Here is a 27,247-nt window from a genome sequence, read left to right on the forward strand (position 1 = left end):
GTTAAACTGTGGTCCAAATTAAACATGTCTTACATAAGCGAAAAGTGATTAAAATTTTGAGCCTTTTGGGTTGTTTTGGATCTCCAACAAGAGCATGTATTCAGAGTTTCAGTCATGTAGTGCAAGTAGCAGCGATCATCTGTTATCTTGAGAATGTTGAAATAAAAAATGTTTCCTTACACCAGAATATTATTGCTAAATGTTTCAGTACACACACTCGTGTATTTGCGATACCAAGTTAAAGTATTCTGTCTTTTTTTATTTACATTTATTCAGCATGCCCCATTACAAGATTGCAATATTACATGCATTAATATATAGCACGTTAACAGATTACACAACTCTAATATCATGATCCATTGCCACCGTTTGCACCTATGTTCCTGTGCTAAACTGTATTATAATCAATGGATTTAATGAATTTATTAAAATGACCTAAAAATTTCTGAACAATTTCTTCATGCAACACTGGCCATGTGCCACCATTCCTGACTATTGCATCTATTAAGTTCCGCCTTGGTTGTTGTAGTTTTTCGCAGTCATAGATGAGGTGATCCACTGTTTGTGCTGCTTTCAGACATGAGCATGTTGGATCGTCAATGATTCCAAACCTGTGTAGATATGATTTGTTTTTGCCATGTCCAGTCGTCATTGCTGCCAGTTCAGGACTTATTACAATATTTAGCTCCATTGTTTGTCGCACTGATGGGAAGAATTTCTTGCACGCTGCTCCTTTATTGGTGGTGTTCCACTCATTTTGCCATTTTATAATCCCTTCCTCCTTTGTTTCTTTAATAATTGTACTTTTAGGCTTCTTTGCATGTACTACATTTAAACCATCTTCCGCTGCTGCCTTCGCTAATCTGTCTGCTATTTCATTACCGAAAATTCTAATGTGTGCTTTGATCCACCCAAAATGAATAGTCCAATTTTGATCTTTGAGATTCCTTAATCTATTTCTTATCTCAGATATTACAAAGCCATGTTTGAAGTTGTTTTTTAGTAGATCGAGAGAAACTGGACTATCTGTGTACACCGCTACTATTCTTTCCTCAATGCTGATTTCCCTTAAAGTTGTTACTGCATCCAAGGCCTCTAGAATTCCGATCTGCTCAGCTTGATTGTTTGAGCAATGATCGGGTAACTTGGTTTTTAAGCTAGGAATTAGTTCTCCACTTTTGAAGATAACAGCGGCAGCACTCACCTTTCCCTGGTGTTTACTTCCATCTGTATAGATTTCCACAGTGTATTTATTGAAGTCTTTCACTTCATCAAGAGTTATTCTTTCCGCTGGATGAGACCATTCCTTTTTGTTTAATGGTGCTCCGTACTCGGTAGAGTCATCTTTCAGTCCGTGTATAGTTTTATATATCTGCACTGCTTCTTCGATAGTAATGCAGATAGGATATTCTGTCTTCCTGGTCTTTTCGAAGTGTGCATTTGTCAGTAGTGAGCGACCAGCCCACTGCCTCTGCACAATTTCTACTCAATCCTTATCTTTGTCTGCTAGAGCCATCTAGTAGGAATCAGGAGAGACTTGTGTGAGAAATGGCCAGGGAGTTTTGCTTAGGAAACATCTCGTTCATTGTTTTTGTGCCATAAATCTACGGCATGGCATGGGTATTTGAAAGACTCCACCCTTTCAAATTCCGTCCCAGCAATCTCTACAGCCCCAGGCTCATTGGCTCCGCTCGTCTTGTTCACCATGGACTTGCTTTTGGTGTTGTTAATCTCAAGGCCTACTTTTTTGGCTGCAGTAATTATCTCTTCCACTGGTTCTGTGAGGTACTTCATGCTTCTTCCCAGCGCCACCAAATCATCTGCGTAATCGAGTATCTGACAGGTTCTATTAAAGATGTGTCCTCCAGGGTTTGTTTTGATTGCTCTAATTACCTTTTCTAGACTAATGTTAAATAGCTGTGTAGACAGAGGGTCGCCCTGTCGTAAGCCCGCCACTGTTTCAAAGCTGTCAGAGACCCTACCTTGTATTTTCACATTATTGCAAGTATTTGTCAGGGTCATTTTCACCAATCGTACTAACTTTGCAGGAAATCCGAATTCTCTTATTATTTTTATTAGAAAATATGCCTTCTACCAGCAGAAATTCAATGTAACAATTCAATGTATGTTTGGTTGCCATGCCAGAATTAGATTGTATTATTAATAGTTAATATGGTAGCTGGTAGATGGCAGCACGGATAATGGGGCACTCTCCAGATGTTACGTCAAGTATTTCGTAATTACCAGTGACAGATGGCAGCACGAAAACTTCATGCGACCACAGATAGATAACATCAACTGTGAATATGTAGCCAGGTTCTCTGTAACAAAATCACTGCATTCATTACAGGAAACCGTGATTGTAGAAAAACAACACATAAATCTTCAGAATGGTACAGGTTGATGCATGATGATGGAAATTCTGATGTTGTGTTACCTGTCGTAACTCTCTTTATTGTTATATGCGGTGGTAGTTCCTTATCTTGGCTTAATGTGAAATGTGGATATCGAAGAACCAACACGTACCGTACAGGGAAACATGACACTTCTTCTTATTCCTAGTCTTTATCATTTTCAATTATTATTGTTGTTCTCTAATTTTATAAAATCAAAGGATCATTACAGTGAACATAACAGTCCGCTACTGACACCTTGAGCAAAATGAATGCAGTTCACTTTCTCAGATCTGTTTTAAAATTAACCTTATATCAACGTTTAAGTCTCTGATCTGCCTTATTACCTTCGTACTTTTTGTTAATTTTTTGTGCAAATTATCTCCCCATGCCTGTCACATGCCCCCACAGCCCATTGTCTTAAAAAAACAACGTAAATTCCCGATTATACGAGTTTTTCTGGGCAATCGAAATAGCGGGAAATCCGAAAAAAATAAAGAAAACACGGAAATGTAACAATATGTAAGTGTACTTACGGACACACAATCTACTTAAATTCTTAAAATTCTACTAACAAAAAAGTATGTTATGTAAAATGTAATACAGCATAAACCAGGTATTTTAAAAATGTTTCAAAGTATGGTAATAACGTTCTATTGTCGTAAACTTCAGATTGTAATATCAATTTGTTCATGTTATTGAATTACATACTGTCACTGTTGTCTTTATCCCTTTTTCTTTAAACGTCCTAACATTTACAAAACATTTCCTAAAGTAATTTTTAATTCTTATGTGAATCAGATAGACGACCGATTAATCCGCAACCCTGTTAATTAGTCCCCGAATAATGGAGAGTGTGTCTTATGGTTGAACATACAAATTATGTATCTCCTCAGTGTACAGATTTCCCAATCTCTTGTTATATCTGAAGTATTACACAGCATGATCTGTAGCTTCACGCGATTAATTATGATGAATTCTTCTCAGGCTACCAAGACCACTTTACACTGCTGGCAGCCGGACAATAATTTGTTAATTAGCACTTTATCCTCAATAATTATTCTTCCCTAAGATGGGACTCGACGTTTTATATAATATAAACGTTGATGTTCTACGTGTCATTAATTATTATCTACGCATTAACAAAGTCATTGTACCAGGTGATTCAAAAAGGACTTTACAACTTTGAAAGTGCATAGAAACTTATTCAGAAGGCTTACAGAATCGGTTAGGTGTCATTTAGTAGCAGAACAAATCAAGTTTGACTCACGTTGTGCTGTAGTACCGAATTCCGTCACCACGAGCGCAAGCGGCAGTGCATTTAAAAATGGCTCAAAAATTTTCTCATACCACAGTTAGACGAAGATGATCAAAAAGGACGCATTCACTTCCAGCAAGACGGCGCACCACCTCACTACCTCACAGAAGTCCGGGATTTCCTCAATAACCGTTTCCCAGGTCGGTGGATTGGTCGAACAGGGTCGATAGCATGGCCACCTCGTTCTCCAGATTTGACACCTCTCGACTTTCTCTTATGGGGTTTCATTAAAGATCGTGTGTATGTTCCACCCTTGCCTGCCAGTCTCACTGAGCTCAAAGCTCGAATCACCGCCGCAGTTGCAGAAGTGACACCGGATGTGCTGGATCGTGTTTGGCAAGAAATTGATTTCAGGTGGGATGTCTGCAGTATCACCAATGGCAATCACATTGAACCAAAATGACTATTTGAGGTAACACTTGATTTGTTTTGCTACAAAATGACACCTAACCGATTCTGTAAGCCTTCTGAATAAATTTCTATACACTTTCAAAGTTGTAAAGTCCTTTTTGAATCACCCTGTATTTTAAAACCGGTTTGTTTTGCCTACGGGAAATATGCAAAAATAAAACAAAAACGTGATCTTGTAACTTCATAAATCAGTGTGGAGGTTCTTTGATTTTAATTTATAATTTATTTATAAGTGCCAATCTTTCTCTCTCGCTTGATCCATTAGGAAGGTTGTGTGAAGTCTATTTAAGGAGCTCCTCTACCGAAGCTGCAGTTGACTCAGGCAGGCAGAACAGATTACGAACCATGAATAAGTACATTGTGTTTCTCGCAATATGCTTAGCGGCGTCAAGCAAGGCGGCTCACAAATTACGTAAGTTCACCAACTTGAAATAATATTCATTGACAATAACTGTTTAAACATTTCTACCATTTAATTACGGAAAATGAGATGTCCTTTATTTGAAAGGGCCTATTTCGGTATTCGTACTTCCTCCATTCTTCCTTCGTGTTCTATCCAATCTTGTTTGTCCTTTTATTGTCATTAATTGAAAATAAACCTAATTCCTTTCTTGTATCTTCATACCTGATTTTGTCCAATCTTCCACAGCCTTTCACAGATCTTAAGAATCGCATTTCCGCTCTTTGCAATTTTTATGCCTCTTTTCCTCATTGTCCAACATTCAATTTCATATAGTAGGAACAGCAATCACTTGATAAAACTTCATTTGCGTACCTTTCCGAGATTTCCCTTTAAGTGTTCGCCTCATAGTGCCATACATTTTTATAATTTTCGAATCTTATTTTCTATGTCTATTTCCTCCAGGTATATTAATTCCTACACAGCCTTCGTAACCTTAACTATATTACTCCATTCGTCTTCCCTAGAGAGAGCCACAAAGCAGAGGCTGAATGCAGTTGAGTTCAAAAATCGATCTATATTTCAAAGTCGAAAAACACTGGTAAAATCGATCTGTCAGAGTCATGTTATATATCATATGCGGTCACACTGCAAGCGAAGTTATCGCGCGTATCGCTCGACATCGCTCGTCGTTCAAACATGTTTGTTTCCATTCGCGCGAATAGATGGATACTGAAAAATTAATTCATCTTGTGTTCAGTGAGAAGGCTTTGTGGGACCAAAAAATTAAAACTTATCACAACAGAGAGGTTTCAAGGAAGTTATGGCAAAAAATTAGTGACTAAATATTGCAATTTAAGTTTATTACAAACTCTTCCTTGCTACACCAGTACAAATTCTACATTTATGTTTGTTGAAGTAGTGGATAGTGTGTGGCACAGATAATTAGGGAACGCTGAACTGTTGGATAATGATACCTTCACTAATGTTAAAATACTTTTTAAATGCATATCTGATGTCACAAGCCTGTTGTGCTGACCTATTATTTGATAGTGATTGATTATATTTATTATGCTCGCATTTTGTGGTGTTGACGATGTAATAGATGGATCATAAATACTTTCCTTCTCAATAATAATATTATGTAACAAGCATATGCACTTCACGATTAAATCAGCTTTATCTGGTTCAGAGTAATTGGCTGCAATTATACCGAAGGCACATTCTACTGATCTCCGTGCTCTGGAGAGTCTGTAATTATACACGTGTTCTTCCCTTGATAAATCTCTTTTTGAATATGGTTTCATCAGATAAGTATTTAAAGGATACGCGTCATCACCTAATAAAACATGAGGAAGATTTGCATTTTGTGGCAATTTCAATGATCCATTTTCGAGGGGTATGTAAAAACTTGATGCATCGAAGGTTCCTCCATCACTCTGTTTTCCGTGCCAGCCTATATCAACACACACAAATTTATAGTTTGCGTAACAAACAGCTTGCAAAACAATGGAAAAAATTATTTGTAATTATAAAACTGCGTCCCCGATTTTTCTGGACATTTCAAACGGATATGTTTCCTATACATGTAGCCCACACAATTAGGAAATTTTCATCTATCAAAGAATTCAGCAGCGTTCTGATGGTAAAATACAGTTTCGGAAATTACTCTGCTTTTTTATTGTTTCCTCAGTAGCATTTAATATATACTGGTATGTATTCAACGACATCCTGTAATAGTCATGAAAGCAATTTATCAAAACTTGTGTGGAATTCACATTCACGTCTGTTTTGGTAAATATCATTCATCCAACATGGTCGTGCGTTCCTTCCAGCTACTAAAAACTTAAGCAAACGCTTCTCTTTCTCTAGCTCCATTTTCATACTGAAGGCTCGCGCCACAAACGTTCGCGCGATGTCGCTTGCAGTACTACCACTATAAGTTCGCCCGAACTCGCTCGATAACGCCCGACAATTAATTCGCGCGAATACGCTTGCAGTGTGACCGCAGCCTTATGCGAGCAGTGCTCGGCACTCCACACCATGGGATGATTACGTCATGACGAGCGATGTTCGGCACTCCACGCTGAAGGGTTAATCCCTTAGATAGGTTGGCTTCAATATGACTAAAGAGCTCCCTCTGCTCTATCTTTGTGGGACACACTTCGCCTGCCTCTTCTACCAGGGCCTGTCCGGCTAGGGCGACTTTGCCAGGAGTTTTACATGTGTACAAGTATCCGTGGAAACAAATATCCGCTTAAACGAATTTCAACCTGCATAAACGTGATCCTTGTTCCGCAAACTCAGGGGAAACCAAGGGCACTGTTTAAAACCAAACATATTTCAACATAGTAATACTCACAGAGCAGAAACACATTAAAGGAATCATCAACAGTGAGAAGTACCTTGGGAAAATTATGAACAAATAAAATGAACATTTGATTAGACTCCTTCGACTACTTCTACCGAGTTGCGTCTTCAGATAGTGACGTAGGTTGTTACATACTTGTTAGAAAGTTGCCAGGACTAAGTACTACAGAGGGGATGTGTGTACGGCTAGGCGTCTTAAACCTGCACCTGCTGTTTTATATAGATGTAAATCTTTAACTCTCGCCCCAACTGAAGAACACAGATTGAGGGTGTATGTGAACAAGCTGCTGGGTAGAATGTTTTGATCAAATAGAGCGGAAGTGACAGAATAAAGTTGAAAAATACGCATGAAAGACTTCGTAATTTATTCTCTTCACGATTTTATTGGGATGATCAAATTAAAGTGGAAAAAATGGGAAGGGCATATAGTACGCATGGGTTACAGACAATGTACACATAACTTAAATCTGAAAACCTGAGGTAATGCGACTCTTGGGAGACTTGCATTAATGTAAGGATAATATTAAAATATATCCTTACGTAAATAATGGTTGAAGGTAATGGGTTATATTAATTTAGCTCATTGTATGTTCAAGATATTGTTATCTATTAGGAGCACTGTAAATTAACCTAGGGGTTCCATAACAGGCGGAGAATGTCTTGACTAGCTCAGGAACTATCACCTGAAATTCAGCAGGAAACAAATGCAAACAAAACTCCTGAATCACTATATCAGTTGAGATATTTCTCTCATTGGTTTCAGCTGAATACATTAAGAAATGTTCCCTGAAGGACCCAGAATTCAATGCGTGCGCCTTGAAGAGTGCCAGAGCTGCAATTCCACATCTCGTTGGCGGTGAGTACGCTGTAATAACTCCAGGAAAGATGGTTTGTCTCCGTCTGACTTTTACTTCAAAAGCTTCTCCAATTTCAGACAGTTATAAACAATTTTCAGTTTCTGAAGACCCTCTGGTCCAATCATAGTTATAATACAGAAATATAAATTTCTGAATTCACAAGCAGACAAGTTGATTTTTTTAGGTTTAGAGTTTACTGACAACGAGAAGTCGTATTTAACAAGCGCTACGAATACCTCAAACATAAGTCCTTAAAATTTTTATTCTTTATCTAAACTTTCGCGGCTCGTGCTTGCCTTTGGGTCCGCAACACGGTTGGCCGAGCGGTTTGCCGAATAGGTTAGAGATGCGTAGAGTCTTTCAGTGATGGAGGGATTGGCAGTAAAACGCAGTTTCGTTGTTGAATGAAGAGTCCTCTATTGCTGAATATGAAGGTTACAAGTTGATTGCTATGAAATTCTGAAGGCAGCAAGCCAGGTGGGGCTGGACGACGTTCGTAGTGCCACGTAAATGTAGAATGAAAAAAAAATTGATAGGCAGTGTCGGACACTGCCGCAGTTATTTTCGTGAAAACGTCAATCGTGTATAGTATACTGAAATTAAACACAATTTTTGTTTTGAATCGTTTAATTCATTTGCAACTTACATTTATTGAATACAGGGTAGTGGTATGAGAAGTAGGATACATATGGCTTTGAAATTATTTGAATACCTCTTGCAAATGTCAAATCTATACAAGTTTCCCTTGCGTGGTTGGTTTGTCCAAATCATTCACTAGTTCAAGTTTAAAGAATTTCTGAAGGTATGCACTTAAGAGTTCTAAATTTTCGTCACTAATGTTGAAATCGCCGCCTGAGTTGTCCGAGCGCGCTTACGTTGCCTATATTCGCGGCAGTACTGCGCTTTGGTTTTGGGTCCGGACACGGCGTTTTCGGTGTCATTCTCTTTGGAATTTTGTGCTTTACGCATTCGTGCCCGAGGTTTGTAATTCTGGTTTTACTTTGCCCTCATATATCGCGACATTTTAAGAAAATCGGGAAATTTTCAAACTTTTTCAAATTCACAGCCTCGTATCTTTTTGAGTTTTTGAGATACACACTTGGAGGTCAGGATGAGTTGTAACATATACACTCCTCTTCAAAACAACACTTGGTTCATTCGGATCGGATAATTAGTCTCTGAGATATGATCCTGTTTATGGATACGTGTCAAATACGAAAAGTCGAAAATCGTGGGTTCAATTTGCGCGTGCGCAGTTCGCGACGTCCGACCGCCACGAATGTCGGAGCATACAGGCACAAACTTTAATCCTTCCTCTTTAAAACGAGACTAATATGGTGGCGCTATGTCTATTTTTATCCGAGTTATTGAAGTTTGAAATTACTTCGACAGAAACTGTCGCTCATTTGGGCGCGATTGCCTCCCCACACCCGACATCGATTTTAAAGACGTTTTCACATCAAAAGTTCCCCCGAGGCACTAATGTGGCCTCCTTATATACAAATCTTTAAGCTGAAGCTTCTCCTCCTAAGTTGCCTGCAACATCCCTTAGAGTCAAAGAACACATTGGTACAGAAGTTGAGAGCGGCTAGTAAAGCTGACAACTTCTCTGGGACTTAAGTTCATTCAGGGTGAACCCCGGACCGCGCTGACGCAGTGTCACCAGTTTCTTAGGTAGTTGGCCGCATCCGGCTACATACATATTGTGGTAACCTTTGTTCGGCGGATGCTACAGTGCCACCAGCTTAAACAATCAGTAAGTTTGTTATTTATTATTCATGGGTATTTTGTGGCCCAAAATAAGCAACAATTATTTCCATTTAAACATCAACTAATTGATCTCTGTGGTGGTGAATTGCTTTATTTGCGGTAGAGACTGGATTATTTAATATTATTCAGACGATCTTCGGCTTCAAACGGTTAGTATAATACACGTAACTCTGGCATCTTCTCTGAACTATTTCCTCAAAAGATCACGAAAAATATTTCAGTGTCGTGACTGTAGTTTAATCTTTTAAAATACAGTGGAAAGTATGTGTCCCACCTGCTTAAACAACCAATAAAAAGTAAAGTAAAGAAGTCCAGTTACACGCCATGTAGGTCGCTTGGGGGGAAGAGGTCGTATAGCTCCTACTCATTCTTAGCCTCGGTACTAGATGGGGGTGAGTGGTCATCATCACGCTCCGGCCGCGCTTCACCCCTGGAAAAGCAACGCGGTACCTAATGGACAGGAGGCTGGGTGCGCCCCAGAGCCGGTCTGGATGCAGAGGGTAGAGGAAGAATTATTTGCCCCATCGGGCATCGAACCCTAGTCGTCCAGCCCGCAGCCAGTCGCTATACTGACTGAGCTATCCAGGCTCACTTTAACAGACAATAATTATGCACTTTTTATTCGTGTTAATTATGATTTAGTGTAAACAGGGATTAATTCCTCTAACAAAGCTAAACAATTGAAATTTGTAACTGTAAGGAGTTGTGTTTTCTTTGCAGTACTTACTGGATTTTTAATTATTACTTAGGCAACATTCGGCTCAAATATTAATTTATATATATTAAATCTTGTCCGTCTAATCACAATAATTCTTATTAAATATTAAAATATTACAATAATTAACATTTAAAATATTAAGTGATGTTCTTTATCGAAATATTCGATTTACATTAGACCATCATTTTTCATGTTTCACGACATGTTTCAGTTCCTAAAAGAACCATCCTCAGGTGTATATAATTATATAAAGCTTCAAAACGATAAATAATTCAAATACAATTTCCATACATTATGCTAGCGTATATTTTATCAGATTTTTACCAGATATCAACAAAACAACAAAATACAAAAACTAAAAGCTAAAATACAGAATAATAATAATAACTCTCAACCGGAAGTATTACCGTATCCTTTTTCCTGACGAATTAAAAATCTTACAAACACCCAATTCACACAACATGAATACACGTTACTGAGTAAAGGATTAAAATACAACCTACATCACAAACAAAAAACATGGATCGAAAATCTAGCATTAGAAGCCGAAACTGCTGTGAACTTAATACTTATACATAAACAAGACCACATACGCCACTTAATTGCAAACAACATTGAACACTTAATAAAACGAAATAAAATCAATACACAATATATTAAGATACACGTAAACGAATGGAAAACAATAAAGAGTATAAAACAAAAATTACAGCAAAACGAATTGACAATCACACAAGCAGATAAAGGAAAAACTATCATTATTCTTTCTATAGAACAATATCAACAATACATTTCGCAATTTATCAACCAAAATTCATTTACAACTTTAACACATAATCCTACACCAAATTATCAAAAAGAAATCCAAAAAGTAACCCAGAAATGTAAAAACATTTTCAATCCACCAAAAACCCAATACTACAACCACAGCGCAACTTCACCTACAATTACAGCACTTCTCAAAATGCATAAAAATCCCTATTCTATCAGACCATTAATAAACTGGACATCAGCACCAGCTTACAAAATCTCATCAAAAATAGCCAATCTCTTAAAGGATTACTGCAACCTACCAAACACTTTCAATATAACAAATTCTATAAATTTAATCAATGAACTTAAAGAACTCAATATTAATAAAGACTTACGAATATGTTCATTTGATATTTCTAATTAAATAATTATCCTTATTATGTTTTATTGCTGCAATGTGTTCTTTACACCTATTTGTGAATGTACGTCCAGTTTGACCAATATAAGTTAATGGGCATTCTTTACATTTTAGTCTGTATATTCCTGGTAAATTGTATTTGTTATTTATGTCTATTGGTGGTTTTTGTTTAAGGAAGTTTTTTATTGTCTTATTTGTTTTGAAGAATATTTTTAATTTGCTTTCTTTCAATAGTTTTGTTATGAATTTCGTTTCTTTTCCTATATATGTAAAAGTGGCCCATCTTTTTTGTGTATCTTCATTTTTATTTTTATTATTATCATTAAGGATAATTCAGCATATGCATATAGCACGATAACAGATACAATGGGCATCTTAAAAATAGTATACAATAAGAAACACAGAGGCACAATAGAAAAATATCATATACAACAAGCATTCAAACAAAATGTTTGCTTGAATGACAATAACATTTATCTCAATAATCCCATCTTCAATTCCCTTCAAATACTTAACTCCACCTCCAACAACCTCCTTTCACTTGCCATCCCTACAAGACAACCGCAATCCACAACGAACACAGTTCAGTCAAAACACGGCAATACTTCCAGACAGATGTAACTCCTCTACAACATTTCTGGTATGTTTCAAAAATTATCTTCAATATATATTACTTTGTTTTCTATTTTACTAATATTCATTTAACCTTTATGTTATTTACATTACAGACTGATACAAAACAACAAAACGTTCACCCACACTAAAGTCACATTGAGCATGATGTATATATACAGAACAACATCGAGTGTGTTATTAAAAAATGGAATAAAAATCTGAAAAAGAACATCGTCTGATATCTGGTAAAAATCTGATAAAATATACGCTAGCATAATGTATGGAAATTGTATTTGAATTATTTATCGTTTTGAAGCTTTATATAATTATATACACCTGAGGATGGTTCTTTTAGGAACTGAAACATGTCGTGAAACATGAAAAATGATGGTCTAATGTAAATCGAATATTTCGATAAAGAACATCATTTAATATTTTAAATGTTAATTATTGTAATATTTTAATATTTAATAAGAATTATTGTGATTAGACGGACAAGATTTAATATATACTTATTATATCACAATATGACGCAACTTTACCATCTTATTAATTTATAATTAATCTGTTAAGTTCTTTGAAGTTAATTTTCAAAGCAGAGGAAACCGTGTCTGGAAATAAATTACTTAGTTGCTTTCTGTACTGATTGTGAGACCTAATTTCTCACATAAAAACTGTCAACTTAAAGGGAGTTTTAAGAAATAAAGATTCTGTGAATATGACTGTCTTCTGGGTTGTTGCACCGTGTAGTCTGGTAGAAGTTTTCCGACGTTTCAGAGGTCGTTGCTGCCTCTATCATCAGGAGATGAGTCAGTAAACTTCTACCAGACTACACGGTGCAACAACCCAGAAGACAGCAAACTTAAAATTCGCTGCCATGAAGAACTAAAAACCTAGGAAGATTTTCTGCTTCAAGAAAGTTGTACATTTCAGGAATAAGGAGGCATAACATACCACTCTTGGATCCACTGACTGTGAAGGAGGTTCGGACAGTCGAAAGGCATCTGAACATGACGGCAATAGATATGAAAATGCAAGGGATAAAGGACGCAGTTCTGCAAAACATAAGGTAAAATTTCTATTACAACGGTAGTACTGGCCACGTGTGACTTACTGTCGGCAATATAACCGTATTTTCTCTGAAACTGAGCAATAATGTGGACACTCAAAACGGTCTTGGCGGTAGCAGCTAGAGAGTTCGACATCCCTCCCGCCACGACCCAAACCTCTAAAGTGATTACACTACACGGCATTCAGTTGTTCTTTCATTATCCTCTATGAATAACTGGATGCTGGGATACTGGAACGACCTGTTCTTCACGTGCCTGAGCACTGCGAGTCCCAACTATTGTTGGCTTTAATCTATAGACAGTCGGTAGGACTCCTTGGACGAGGGATCGGCCCGTCGCAAGGCCTATACCTGTACACAGGACAACACAACACAGAAAGACGCGGACAAACATTCATGGCTTGAGTGGGATTCGAACCCACGATCCCAGTGACCAAGCCTCAGACCGCGCGGCCACTGTGACCCCCTCTATGAATAAGGTAATGATATACAGTCCTCAAAACAATTAAGGGGTCAAGTTTTCAAAGGGTTGTAAAGTTTCTTGGACTGGATCTGAAATCAGCGCACTCTGCAGGGTTGTAAACAAGGCCGATACGAGTGCAATTGTGAAAGGTGGGATCAGTTAGAATTGGTTATTTCAGGGAGAGAAGCCTACGAGAGCAAAGATAGTGAAAACATAAATGAAGGAGAGCAGTGCTTGTGGTTGTTATTGACGATACAGGAATGCTGTTGTTATGCAGCGCAATGTGCAAGTTAGGCAAGGTGTAAGGAGACATTTGACAGCAATAGAAGCAACACAGGCAGTCACGCTTCTGCAAGAGGGCCGGACACAACGGTATGTTGCCGGTCAGCCGGTGTGGTTCAATCCGTGATATGGCGACTAAGCCACCGATACCAAGACACTGGAAGGGCCATTCGACGTCGAGGACAGGGCAACAACTGCTAGGGATAATTGTTTTCTGCGTCTACAAGCCTTGAGGCACCTCAGAGATACTGCACGGGCCTCGCAAAATGACCTTTCCCGAGCTACAGGTCAAGAAGTATCTGACCAAACAGTGAGAAACCGTCTTCGAGAGGTGGATCTGAGGTCTAGGCGTCCTGCTAGAGTGCCCCGATTGACGAGGGAGCGTAAACGAGCGCGAAGAGTTCGCCCAAGAACATCAACATTAGCAACTGTATTATTGCCGCAATGTCCTTTTCGCCGACGAGTGTAGATTTATGCTGCAGGGCAACAATGGACGTGTCCGAGTTTGGCGACGGCCAGGAGATCGTTTTCTACCAGTCACAGTTCAGGAAAAGTCAGTTTTGGTGGTAGCTCCATAATGGTGTGGGCCGGTATTTCGATTGACGACAAAATCAACCTCATCGTCATCACAACTGCGCGGCGTTACATTCACGAGGTGCTGGAACCTCATATGCATTCTCGTGCACTGGAATTTGGAGAAAATTTTCTCCTCATGCCTGACAATGCCAGCCCTCACGTTGCAAAAATCGTCAGGGAGTACTTCCAAGACCAAAACATCGCCATTTTACCACGGCTAGCTCGCAGCCCAGACATGAACGCTATTGGGTATGTGTGGGACGTACTGGGAAGACGCGTCAGAGACAGTCAGAACGCACCTACCACACTGCGGGATCTGGAAGATGCCCTTTTGGAGAAATGGGCGCAAATTCCCCAAATCGACATCCGGAGGGTGCCTCAACGCTGTACAGCTGTCCTTCAAGTTGAAGGGGGTCCAACCTCCTACTAAGCGCAAAAAAAGCTAGAAATTGTGTCACAAAAACTTGATGCAAATAAAACTTCCATTCTGTTTTTGTGATTAGTTCAAAACTGTTCAGTGTAACAATACTTTAGTTGTGTTTCCTGTTACAAAGAGGCCTGTTTTTGTTTAAATAAAGGTCTATTCTCTAAATTACCAACATTTGAATAAATTTGACAAAGCCCAAGAAAATTTACGACTATTTGAAATCCTGACCCCTTAATTGTTTTGAGGCGTGTATGATCCGATTTCCCAGCTAATGTCGAAACCACGTGGTCAGAATGTTACACTAAATTCCTTTCTTCAAAATCAAAATTCATCATGATTGGGAGAACCGAGGTTTCCACATAGATGAATATTAGGATAGTAGTTTTCTGAGTTTTTACACCACGTAGACTTTTCGGAGAAACTTCCTGCTGTCAATTTTTGGGTACGAGACTTTTACCCTAATTATGGAGATGACACTTTCCACCGGAACGTTGGCAACCACACGTAACAATACTAGACGTAGCAACTAAGTGGACACCACTATCAGGTAAAAATAAAAGGTATGGTACGTAAATCTGACCCTTATCATTGGTCACTGAATCACATACAAGCAGTTTTCAATATGAAGACCAGTCACGGCCAGTGTAATTTCAAGAGGAATAATGAGTCAAATATACACCGACCTATATCCTTATACGCGGGAATTAAACATCATTAACATTAAGGATTTACTCAGAATTATTATTATTATTATTATTATTTAGTCTTCTGTCTGACGACAGGTCCATTCTTCTGCCCAAAAAGAGTTCGCCAGTTTTTCCTATTTGCAGCTTCTCTTTTTAACACCTGAAACTTCATCTTCTTACCTTGTTTGAGAACATAAGTTAGCTGTATCAGTCTTCTTCCCAGTCCTCTCTTTCCTTCAACCTGGCCTTCGATGATATCACTCAGTAATCCATTCCTTCTCATAATATGTCCCAGCCAGTTAGCTTTCCTTCGTGTAATCTTTGCTCGTTGACTCTCCTCAATACTTCTTCGTTGGTCACTCGATCCGTCCACCTGATCTTCTCTATTCTTCTCCAACACCACATTTCAAAACTCTCCAGGTACTTCTGTTCCTTCTTCCTGAGTGTCCAAGTCTCTGCTCCATACAGCGCGACACTCCATACGTAACACTTCACTAGTTTCTTCTTCATCTCCAAGCCCAATTTGCTAGTGAGAAGTATCCTCTTCTTGACGAAAGCTGCCTTGGCCATGGCTATCCTTGCTTTTACCTCCTTGGTGCATAGAGCATCCGTCGTGATTATGCTTCCCAAGTACTTGAAGTGCACCACATTCTCCAGCTGTTGGTTTCCAACTACAACGTTCAATGGTACTGCTCTTGGTGCTATCCTCATTACCTTTGATTTTTCAGTGTTGATTTCCATTCCATACTCTCTACCTGTTTCCACTAACTTGTACATCATGTTCTGTAATTCCTCCTTCTCATTCGCTAATACTACTAAGTCGTCTGCATACTTTACAGTAGTTATCACTCGTCTTCCAATTTTGAAGTCTCCTGTTCCCTCCAGAGCTTCCTTGGCAAGCCATTCCCCGTACAGCTTAAAAAGAATTGCATTCCATACTCTCTACCTGTTTCCACTAACTTGTCCATCATGTTCTGTAATTCCTCCTTCACCTTCGCCAATACTACTAAGTCTTCTGCATACTTTACAGTCGTTATGACTCATCCTCCAATTTTGAAGTTTCCTGTTCCCTCCAGAGCTTCCTTGGCAAGCTATTCCCCGTACAGGATAAAAAGAATTGCATTCCATACTCTCTATCTGTTTCCACTAACTTGTCCATCATGTTCTGTAATTCCTCCTTCTCCTTCTGCATATTTTACAGTCTTTATCACTCATTATCCAATTTTGAAGTCTCCTGTTCCCTCCAGAGCTTCCTTGGCAAGCCATTCCCCGTACAGGTTAAAAAGAATTGGTGATAAGCAGCATCCCTGTCTTACACCTCTACCTATCTCAACACTGTTGGTGTCTCCTGAGTCCAGTCTCACTTTGACTTTTTGCTGCATGTATAGGTTTTCGATTAGTCTTCTATCTCTCCAATCAATTCCAATTCTCTGTAGGATCCTCATTAATTTCTTCCATTTCACTCGATCGAAAGCCTTCTTCCAGTCGATGAAGCAGGCACATACTTCTTCCTTGACATCGAGAACTCTCTTTGAAATTTTTTTCATAACTCCGATGGCATCTCTGGTTCCTCTTCCTCTCCTGAATCCAAATTGGTCGTCTCCCATCACTTCTTCTACCTTCTTTTCTAGGCTTTTAGTCAATAATAATCCGCTAAATAACCAGCTAATCCAATCAACAGATTCAGATAAAACGTTTACCATTAGTATCAATATCATAAGGAAACGGATAGCAGCAATCGGGAGAAATAAATCCGTCGGACCAGATGGCATCCCCGGGGAAATTTTAAAGTTAGGTGGGGAAGCAATAATTCCATACCTTACGAGACTGCTGGAGGTAACGATGAACAACAATTCTATCCCAGTGGACTGGAAGAAGGCTATAGTGGTCCCTATTTATAAAGGGGGAGATCGATCGGTAGTTGGGAACTATAGACCGGTCAGTTTAACCTCGGTGGTTTGCAAGCAAATGAAGCACGTTATGGCAGGTTATCTAAGGCAAGTCTGGGAAATGAGTGAGTGGTTATATGAGGGTCAACATGGGTTTAGACCTGGGTACTCATGCGAAAGTCAAGTAGTTACGGTTTGTCAAGATGTTGCTGATTCATTGGACGAGGGATTCAAGACTGATGCGGTTATAATAGATTTCTCGAAGGCATTCGATTTAGTCCCACACGATAGGCTGATTACAAAAATTGCTGCAACCGGTGTGGATTTGATGGTAGTGGTATGGGTAAAGGAATTTCCCTTAGGACGTTCTCAAAGAGTTAGAGTGGACGGGCAACTATCTCATGAAGTCAGGGTAACATCAGGAGTGCCGCAAGGGAGCGTATTAGGTCCCTTACTATTCCTAGCTTATGTTAATGATATTTGGAAAAACATTGATTCAAATATACGGCTTTTCGCTGATGATTGTATAATATACAGGAAAATAATGGATAGTAGTGACATTGATAAGTTACAGACAGATTTGAATAGATTATGGGAATGGGCGGTAGAAAATGAAATGAAGATAAATCCAGGTAAAAGTAAAGCAGTCAGCTTCAATAGAGCTAGGGTGAAGGATAGGCTGAGGTACTTTTTTGGGGATCAATTAATTCCAGAGGCAAATAGCTTTAAGTACTTAGGAATACTTATTCGCAGCGATCTCAGCTGGGCAGATCATGTAAATTATACACTAATTAAAGCATGGAAGGCTCTCCATTTCGTAATGCGTATACTAAAAAAGGGAAATAACAATAAAAACGTTTAGCTTATACGTCGCTAGTGAGACCGATACTTGAATATGGAGCTGTGTGTTGGGACCCTTACAGGGAAGGGCAGGTAAGAGCCCTAAATCGGGTGCAGAAGAGAGCGGCTAAATTTGCAAATTTCACGAATGAATCTGGTTGGGAAACATTGGTACAGCGTAGATTGATAGCCCGAATGTGCGCCCGTTTCAAAGCATATACGGGGGGGGCGGGCTTGAAAACGATAGAGGATAGATTACTAAAGCCATGCTACCTGGGCAGGGACGATCATACTCGGAAAATTAGGACTAGGAAACAAAGAACGGATGTTGGCAAATATTCCTTTGTAAATAGGACCATAAGAAGCTGGAACCAATTACCTCCAGGCGTGCTAGAGTCTTTCCCCTGTAAATTAGGCACCTTTAGAAAAAGGGTCAGAAAAGTAATTACAAGCTAAGGGTTATTAAGTTGGGAATAAATGGTGATAAGGGAAGTGAAGTGTCTTAGTCTCCAAGTGATGAAGGGCTGTAGTACTTTGGGATAAAATTTTCATGTACGGAGAACGGACTTTATATTCTATTCTAAGTATTGTGATTAATTAGTGGATGTGTGTTTTTGTATTGTGTGTCAGTTGTTTTATTTTGTGTGTGGTATTTTGTATTGTTGTGTCTCATTGTATTGCTGTGTGAGTGCATCAGTTCATGACGTATGTAATTCATTACTGTTATTGTCTTATGTCTAGGTGGTATTAATTTTTAAGTTAAGTACTTTAGGTTAGATGGTTTTGTAATCATATGAGTTGTTTTATTTTGAGTGGGATGTGTTGTTTTGTTGTGTCTTATTGTTTTGGTTGTCTCTTACGTTTTTCTTTTATTGTTTTGTTCTGTTGTCTTATTGTTTTTGTTGTGTCCTTTTTTTATTGTTTTGTTCTGTCTCATTGTGTTGATGTATCTCATTGTTTTGTTGTGTCTTATTGTTTTGTATCTTATTGTAGGTCACTGCCACCAGGTATAAACCCATTTGCAGTCAATAATAAATAATAGTATTCTAGTCAATATTTTCGCCGCATGTGAGATTAGGCTGATGGTCCTGTAATCGCTGCACTTCTTGGAATTCTTTTTCTTCTGTAATGCTATCATTGTTACTTCCAGAAAGTCCTTGGGCCACTCACCGGAGACACATATCTTGTTAACGAGTCTAATAGGAAGAGAGGAGCTATACGTCCACTCACCCCAAACACCTACATGGCGTATAGCGGGACAAACTTTACTTTACTTTAACGAGTCTAGTAAGAACCTTCACTCCTTTCTCTCCAAGTTCTTTCAATAATTCCGATGGGATTTCATCATCTCCCGTAGCTTTTCTTCTTCTCATATCCTTTATGGCCATCTCTACCTCGCTCTTCAGTAATTATAGATCAATTAATTATTTAAACTATTAAACGGCAATGATTCAACTACAGTTGTTATATTTTTGGTGATTTTAATAAGATTAAACAATATAAATAAATGGATTCACAATTGTGGCCTATTTCAAGTCACATAACTGAAGAAAAAAGACGAAAACCTCTGAAAAGAAACACAGGATTGTCGTTAGTGGTGTTCAGTTCATGCAGCCTGTTGCGAATATTTGCAATAGCACAAACAATAAAACTGCAACAGTCTCACACAACAATATTAAAAAAGTATTTATAACTTTTATGTTACAAGATAAAACTGTTCATGTTGTCATGTAGGACTGTAACAGGATTTTTTACTTGAACTTTCTTGCATAGTAGGCAGGTGTGTCGTCCGTGAACGAACGAGTTGTTCCGCATGAAGTTTAACAATAGACTCGTTGTTTCTCTCCAAACCCGACCTCAACACCCAATAGGCGTATTGGTCTGACGAGTTGGTTGGCCACGTGTCATTCCGATTGTCTCTGATCCAGACAAACCGTACCTTTTCTCCAATAATATTCAGTTACAGACTAATCGCCATATCATCTGCATTGCTTTACCTTGCTGTCAAGAGGCTTTGGTGATATAGGACATTTTCGCTTTAGATATTAACCATTACACCCGTGTGTGAAAGACCGGAACATATTTCGTTCAAAATGGCACCGTTTCAGCTTTTCTTTAAAAACAAAGTTTTCATTTCAGTTCTCAAGTAAGTCAATAACATAAACTTACTCCTTCAATCGTCCTGATGATAGAGGGAGCAAGGACCACTAAAACTTTGGTAGACATCTATCAGACTACACAGCGCTACAAACCTAAAAACAGCTGTCTTCGAAACAATTCTTCAGATCCTACTCATTTATTGTTACTTTTTAAATCCACAAATTAATATACGTAACAAAACCATTTCTCCTAATTTTCAAAAAAGGCATATTGATAATTTGAGCTAGTTCTTCATTCAAATTATTTTACAAACTAGAGCTACGCCCTCCTTTCGGAGCGCTTTCTCTCATCTGATATTTTACTTCTTTACGTCGCTGTTCAGAGGCCAACTGTTTTCGTCAGTCAACTTTCCACCCTTGCAAATTTTCGTCTCTTTTCTTTCCCTTCTGTTTTTGTTGAATAAGTTTTTCTACGTTTACCAATGTAAGTCCTACTTCGCTTTTCTTCATTTGTTAAATTGTTCTGATGTTTTAGTTCTTTACGTCGCTGTTCAGTGGAAAACTGTTCTTGGTCAGTCAACTATCTACGTCCAACCACACCCTTGCAAATCTTCGTTTGTTTGTTTTTTGCTCTTCTGTTCTTGTTAAATAAGTTTTTCTGCTTTTATCAATGTAAGTCTCCCTTCGCATTTCTGTATTTGTTAAGTAGGTTTGATGTTTTGGTTCTTCACGTCGCTGTTCACAGGCAACATGTTCTTGTTTAGTCAACTATCTACGTCCAACCCCACCCTTGCAAGTCTTCTTTTTTGCTCTTCTGTTTTTGTTGAATAGTTCTTAACGTCGCTGTTCAGAGGCCAACTGTTCTTGGTTAGTCAACTACGAGGTGCGATCGGAAAGTTTATAGACTGCGCCTATAAAAACCCGTACACTTATCTCAGGTATTAAATTCATCCATCACCCTCGAAGTAGTTCCCCTGGGAGTGAACACAACGATCCCAGCACCGCTGCCAAGCCTGGAAGCATCCCTGGAAATCTTTCTTTGTCAGCCTGTCAAGCACCATCTGCGATTCTGCCTGAATCTCTTCTATCGTCTCAAATCTCCTTCCCTTTAGCTGAATTTTCATCTTTGGGAAGAGGAACAAGTCACACGGAGCTAAATCCGGCGAATAAGGAGGATGCGGAATGACGGCCATGATGTTTGAGGCTAAAAACTGCCGAACTTTGAGGGCGGTGTGCCCTGGCGCGTTGTCAGGATGCGTCGCATGTGGAGTTCTTCCTTTAGAATCAGCTGACAGGTCCCATAGCCTATCCCAACAATGTCGCACAAGTCGTTGATGGTACGACGTCGATCTTCGTGAATGGCCTGCCGAATCTTCGTAACATTTTCGGGCGTTGTGCTCGAAGATGGTCGTCCAGAACGCTCGTCATCATCGACAGAAGTTCGGCCATTTTTAAAACGTGAATGCTACACAAACGTTTGTGCACGACCCATTGCGGACTCCCCATATGCTTGCTTTAGCATTTCATAGGTTTCCGTAGCCGTTTTGGCAAAATTGGATTTGTTCATGAAAATCCGCCATTCCGAAATCGCAGGAAGGTCGGTGTAATGCACTACCAAAACGCCCGTAACTAAGAAACAAATGCTAATTCGATGATGCCGGCTGGCACACTGATTCACTATGAATGTAGGCCGCACCCCCTAGCGGCAGAAGCTCGTAGTACATCCTGTTCGCCCTCTATTGACACAGTCTTGAAACTTTCAGATCGCACCTCGTATATGCGTCCAACCCTACCCTTGCAAATCTTCGTTTATTTGTTTTTTGCTCTTCTGTTCTTGTTGAATAAGTATTCTGCGTTTATCAATGTAAGTCTCCCTTCGCTTTTCTTTATTTGTTAGATAGGCCTGATGTTTAATTTTTTACGTCGCTGTTCAGAGGCCAACTGTTCTTGGTCAGTCAACTTTCTACGTCCAACCCCACCCTTGCAAATCTTCGTCTTAAAATCGATCATAATAGTTTTCGTAATCGTAATATATCGAGTATATATGAGTAGTATTATTAGTATCACTTTGCCTTGTTGCAGTTGTTGGATTTGGTACTTAAAATAGTTGATAATTTTTGTTTTCACTTTTCTGATGATTTAGGCCAACTGTCAGTCAATTTTTGATAATGCGACGTGCTGCTTGTAAAGCAGTGATAATGCGACTGGCTTGGTAGTGAAGCGTTATTTGTTTACTCGGCATTGTTGTGTTCCACAACAATGCCGAGTAAACAAATATCTGTTGACATTGTTGATGATGTCATTTCTTGGCTACGACGACGACTAATCACAATTTTTTATAGTAAGATAATAAGATATTTCAACAAAAGCTTCAGCAAGTATCTTGAAGGAAAGAATTTCCATATTTATTGAAAACTTTAAAGATCTTTGGACACCTATTCCAAGGGTAATCTGATCCGAAAGAAACCGAATCGTGGAAACGGTAAATACTGTCCATCTACACTGCGGCCGATACTTCTTAACACAAATCTAAGCAGTTACCATTCTATGTAACCTCCACCTGGAGACTGCGTTACTTGAAAGGCAATTAATTCTCTTCCATTCTCAATGAAATAAATTAAATTAAAAGTCATATTAATGATTGCACCTACTACGGTGTGCGAGATTTTCAGTCAGAGAAAGTGGCTGACTATAGGCTAGACCAGGGGTCGGCAAACATTTTTTCTAAAGGGCCAAATAGTAAATATTTTAGGCTCTGCGGGCCAAGAGGCAAACTCCAGGATATTTATATAGGTAAGGCTACTTATGTAACAAGAAAAAATCAAGCTTTAACAAATTTATTGAACAAAATTTAACGTAATAAAGTTAAGTAGACAACAATTGTTTGAAATACAGCTCTACTATTGAGAAGAATGGAATTGCCTGTTATGAGATAACATTTCACCAAACTGAGGTTTAAATCCAGTACTCCCTATCATCAAAATTGACTGTAAATGCTGACCTGTATTGAGATTTTACATATTTCATCTTTGAAAATGTATTTTCACACAGGTAGGTGCTGCCAAATACAGATATAAATACCCGAGCATATGATCTTGATTGACCGTATTCATCGCTTGGAAGACACTTATAGAATTCTATTAGATTCTTCTCTTGAAATTTGCTTTTTAGCATGTCATCACACTGCAGAGTAATCACTTCTAATTGAAGGTTAGATGGAAGCTTCTCAATTGTACAGTTAAATGGATTTTGAAATATGGAAATGTCTTCTGCACTTGCATCAAGATACGAAACACGCTGCTGGAACTGTAGTTTGAGTTCAGAAAATATATCCGCTGCACATTTGTGCGGGAATGGAGATTTCACTTCTTTTAATTTTTGACAGCATGGGAAATGCACAAAGCAGTTTGAAATTTCAAAGAATTTAAATATGTAAAATACGTTCTTACCTTGCGGGCCGTACAAAAAGAGGCGGCGGGTCGGATTTGGCCACGGCCGTAGTTTTCCGACCTCTGGGCTAGACAACCATGGCTCGTATCTTTGCTGGAGTCCAGACCGCCTCCGAGACCCAATCAGTTTCCCACCTAATGGGTACCAAAACTCTTTCTCCGAGTAAGACGTTGGAGCATGAAGCTGATACCCCATTTCCATTTAGTGTCTACATTAAGGACACATTGAGCTTTATCTTTATTGCCCAACACGTCATCAAGATGTAATGCTTAAATACAAGAAAATTTTTCCATTTGCATTTTATCGTACAAGTTCAGGAATTAAACCCTGTGACTTCTTGTTTAACGTCGATCTGAAATTTAACTGATGTTTCTGTCCACAGTTTCGACTTCGACAAACAAAATATCACGGCAGAAGTCCTAGTCCCAGAGGCACATTTCACTGGCAATTATGAACTGGATGGCAGGCTACTGGCTCTCCCGATAACTGGCAAGGGACCCCTCGACGCCACGCTTTGTAAGTCACTACGACACTGTTTATATGTGAGCTGGAATACATTTTCTGGAAGACGTATACGTTGCAAGCAAATTTATTTTTTTATTTTATTTGTAGTGTTCTGTCTGACGACAGGTCCATATATTATGAACAGGATCCTTCCAAACTCTTCAGGTTGTCAGGGACCTGCTCATACATATATACATTCTTGGCAGAGATGATCAGAAGTGGTTTGCCATTGCCTTCTTCTGTGTGTGAATGGAGTAATTGTTGGGATGCCACGGAGAAACCGGGGAAGCCCCCGGAGGAAAACTCCGTGATGCCTATACCACGGCCTTGCCCAACACAAGTTATAAATTTGAGCACCACCGGGAATTGAATCCGGGACCCAAGGCTTACAAGGCTAGTGTTCTGACCGCTAGACCACCGTGGCGGTGCAAATTTATTACGGAAAACAATTGCACCCATAAAGAGGATCAGGCAGCATCATAAACAAGCCAAAATTAAATATTAATTTAATATCAAAAGCTTTACTTAATTGAAACACATATATATAATTTTGTTTCTTGTTTTGTGTGGATATGAAAATTGATCTCTTGCCCCTCGTTAATCAACAAAGATTGAGGGTGTTCAAGAAAATACCCTGATGAGAATATCTCGATAAAGGAAAGACAGGTCCATAGCTCAGGCGATAATCGCCTGTTTCTAATATCAGACAATAGGGTTTTCTCCCAGGGCAATCCATACGGGAATTGTGGTGGAAGAAGTGGTAATTTGACAGATTTTTATTCGAGTACTTCCGTTTCCGCCTGTCAAAATCATTCCTCCACATTCACTCACGCATCATCTTTCGAACAGACACTTGATCCTTTAGCGGTCCAGTCCCACACAGATACTTTTACCTAATTGGCTGTCTTCTGGATTGTAACGCATCGTAAACTTCGACCAGACTATGCTGTGCTACAATCCTGAAGCTCGCGGTGGGAGGTGGTGAAAATATGACAACAGAATGTGTGGCGGTCATAGATTCCGGTTGGAGCATATTACAATTTATCTTATAGAATTGAATTCCAAAGGTGAAACTGCATTAAACGTGCTCATAGCAAAACAATTTTGTGATGGTACTGGATAATTTTAGATTTCGTAACAAATTATTTGTTTTTAAACACAAAGCTCTCGATCACAGTGGCATCGAGGCCTCATGAATAAAGGCTGATAAAGTTATAAATATGAACGTTTGGCGATACGGTGTTTGCTGAAGTCACTTCTATAGTAAATAACCCAGTCTGTTGTCTTCCAGATGACCTCTACGTCAAGTATACAACTGGTTATAACCTTACGAAGATGGATGACGGCGAAGTGTACCTTGTTCCTACTGACTATTATATACAGTTCCAACCCAACAATTTGAAAGCTAAATTGGGAAATCTGTTTAACGGAAACAAATTACTAGGTAAGCTCATAACCACCGCAGTTCCAAACCTGGCCGCACAGACGCGCAGGCTGATAACATGTCTGTTTCAGGAGACAGCATGAACGCGTTTATCAACGAAAACTGGCAAGCCGTGCTGAAAGAAGTTGGGCAGCCTACCTACGACGCCCTAGGTCTCATCGTGCACACCATACTCAGTGCAGCCGCAAAAACGGTGCCCTACAAGGATATATTCGACGACACAGAATGAAGACATCCACGTCTGGTTAAAAAGAAGTGATATAGTGTACGGCAGCAAGACGAAACGGGCGAAGTACCCTTCGACGTAAATTAAGATAACACAAAGATATTTAACTCGATTTACAGCAGCTGCACTTTAGCCATTATATACTATCGATAGGGACTTTATAGTTAGGACGTAGGGTTATCCTACTGGGCGTGCCACTAACATAAACGCAGTAAAAATGTAAAATAAAACAAAATATAACAAATAAACATAAGATTAATAACAACTTTGTAAAAAATCGAAATTTAAAAAAATAATCATCACTCGCACGTGGATTCAAACGCAAAGGATCCGCCTCACTAACATTCCTTCAGGCAACACGAAGAGCATTTTTCGATTTACAAATTTTTACTGCGCGACTATGCTTGCATTACTGAATCTTCAAGAAGCACGTGTTACATCTCTACAAAGAAATTCAGTAATTGCTGACCCATAATTGACGTTAAAAGATCAAGTGTCGTAAGGAATATTTTTGTTTCGGGTTTTACATTTTCCACAACTAAATATCACCAGAGTTTTGTAACATTAAATTATATCACAGAACACTTTCACGGCTTCCATTACCAAATAATTAACATCAAATAAGAACCGATCGGTCATGACTATTAGCCTGTGGCTTGCTAGACGCATCAAGGGCTCTTGTCAAGCTTCGAACGTTCAGTTTAAGAAAACAACTTTATCTTCCCCGTTTGTCTTCTGCGAAGTACCACTGAGTATATGTCACAAGTTAGTAGAGTTAAGCGGCAACAGTTTTCAGCAAACCACCAAGAATTCAGAACCGACATGATATGGAAGTTGGCGTATTATAACCGGCGCAATTATTTCTCTCCAATTAATTTCTATCCACATTGATGAACTAGTTACTCTAAGGCTTCATATTATGTTTTGTATTTTACCAACATGAAAAATTATACAGCACTCTGAACAAGTTAAATTAAAGATGAATATCTGAAACAACGATTAAAAAAGAATAATTCTAAGACAGGGTGTACACCAAGGTAACTGGAGACAGCACCTTCATTTCCTATTCATCTCCACCGCAAGTGAACAAAACACGTGTAGTCATACGGCGCAGTGTATACTTAGGAAATTCTACCGCAGTTGCAACGAATTAGAGGGAAATTCGGTATCTCAACCGACAAGCTACTCGGAGTGTCACGTTCCTCTGAGTTGAGTTCCCGTCCAATTGTGCAACTGATTATGGAAAATAAATATCCAGAATAAAGATAA

General features: G+C 39.0%; 1 protein-coding gene across 1 annotated transcript; it reads left to right on the top strand.

The window, feature by feature from the left end:
* Positions 1 to 4,373: 4,373 nt before the first annotated feature.
* Positions 4,374 to 27,247, top strand: LOC147872046 (protein takeout-like). Its single transcript, XM_087359302.1, has 6 exons — positions 4,374 to 4,534; positions 7,656 to 7,748; positions 12,957 to 13,092; positions 24,187 to 24,320; positions 25,600 to 25,752; positions 25,824 to 27,247. The coding sequence occupies exons 1-6, from the start codon at positions 4,468 to 4,470 to the stop codon at positions 25,979 to 25,981; spliced, it is 741 nt and encodes a 246-aa protein (XP_087215428.1). The 5' UTR covers positions 4,374 to 4,467; the 3' UTR covers positions 25,982 to 27,247.

Source organism: Zootermopsis nevadensis, unplaced genomic scaffold (assembly GCF_977971745.1).
Source record: "Zootermopsis nevadensis isolate Lab colony 2312 unplaced genomic scaffold, Znev_1.0 Znev_ptg000031l, whole genome shotgun sequence".
NCBI lineage: Eukaryota > Metazoa > Arthropoda > Insecta > Blattodea > Termopsidae > Zootermopsis > Zootermopsis nevadensis.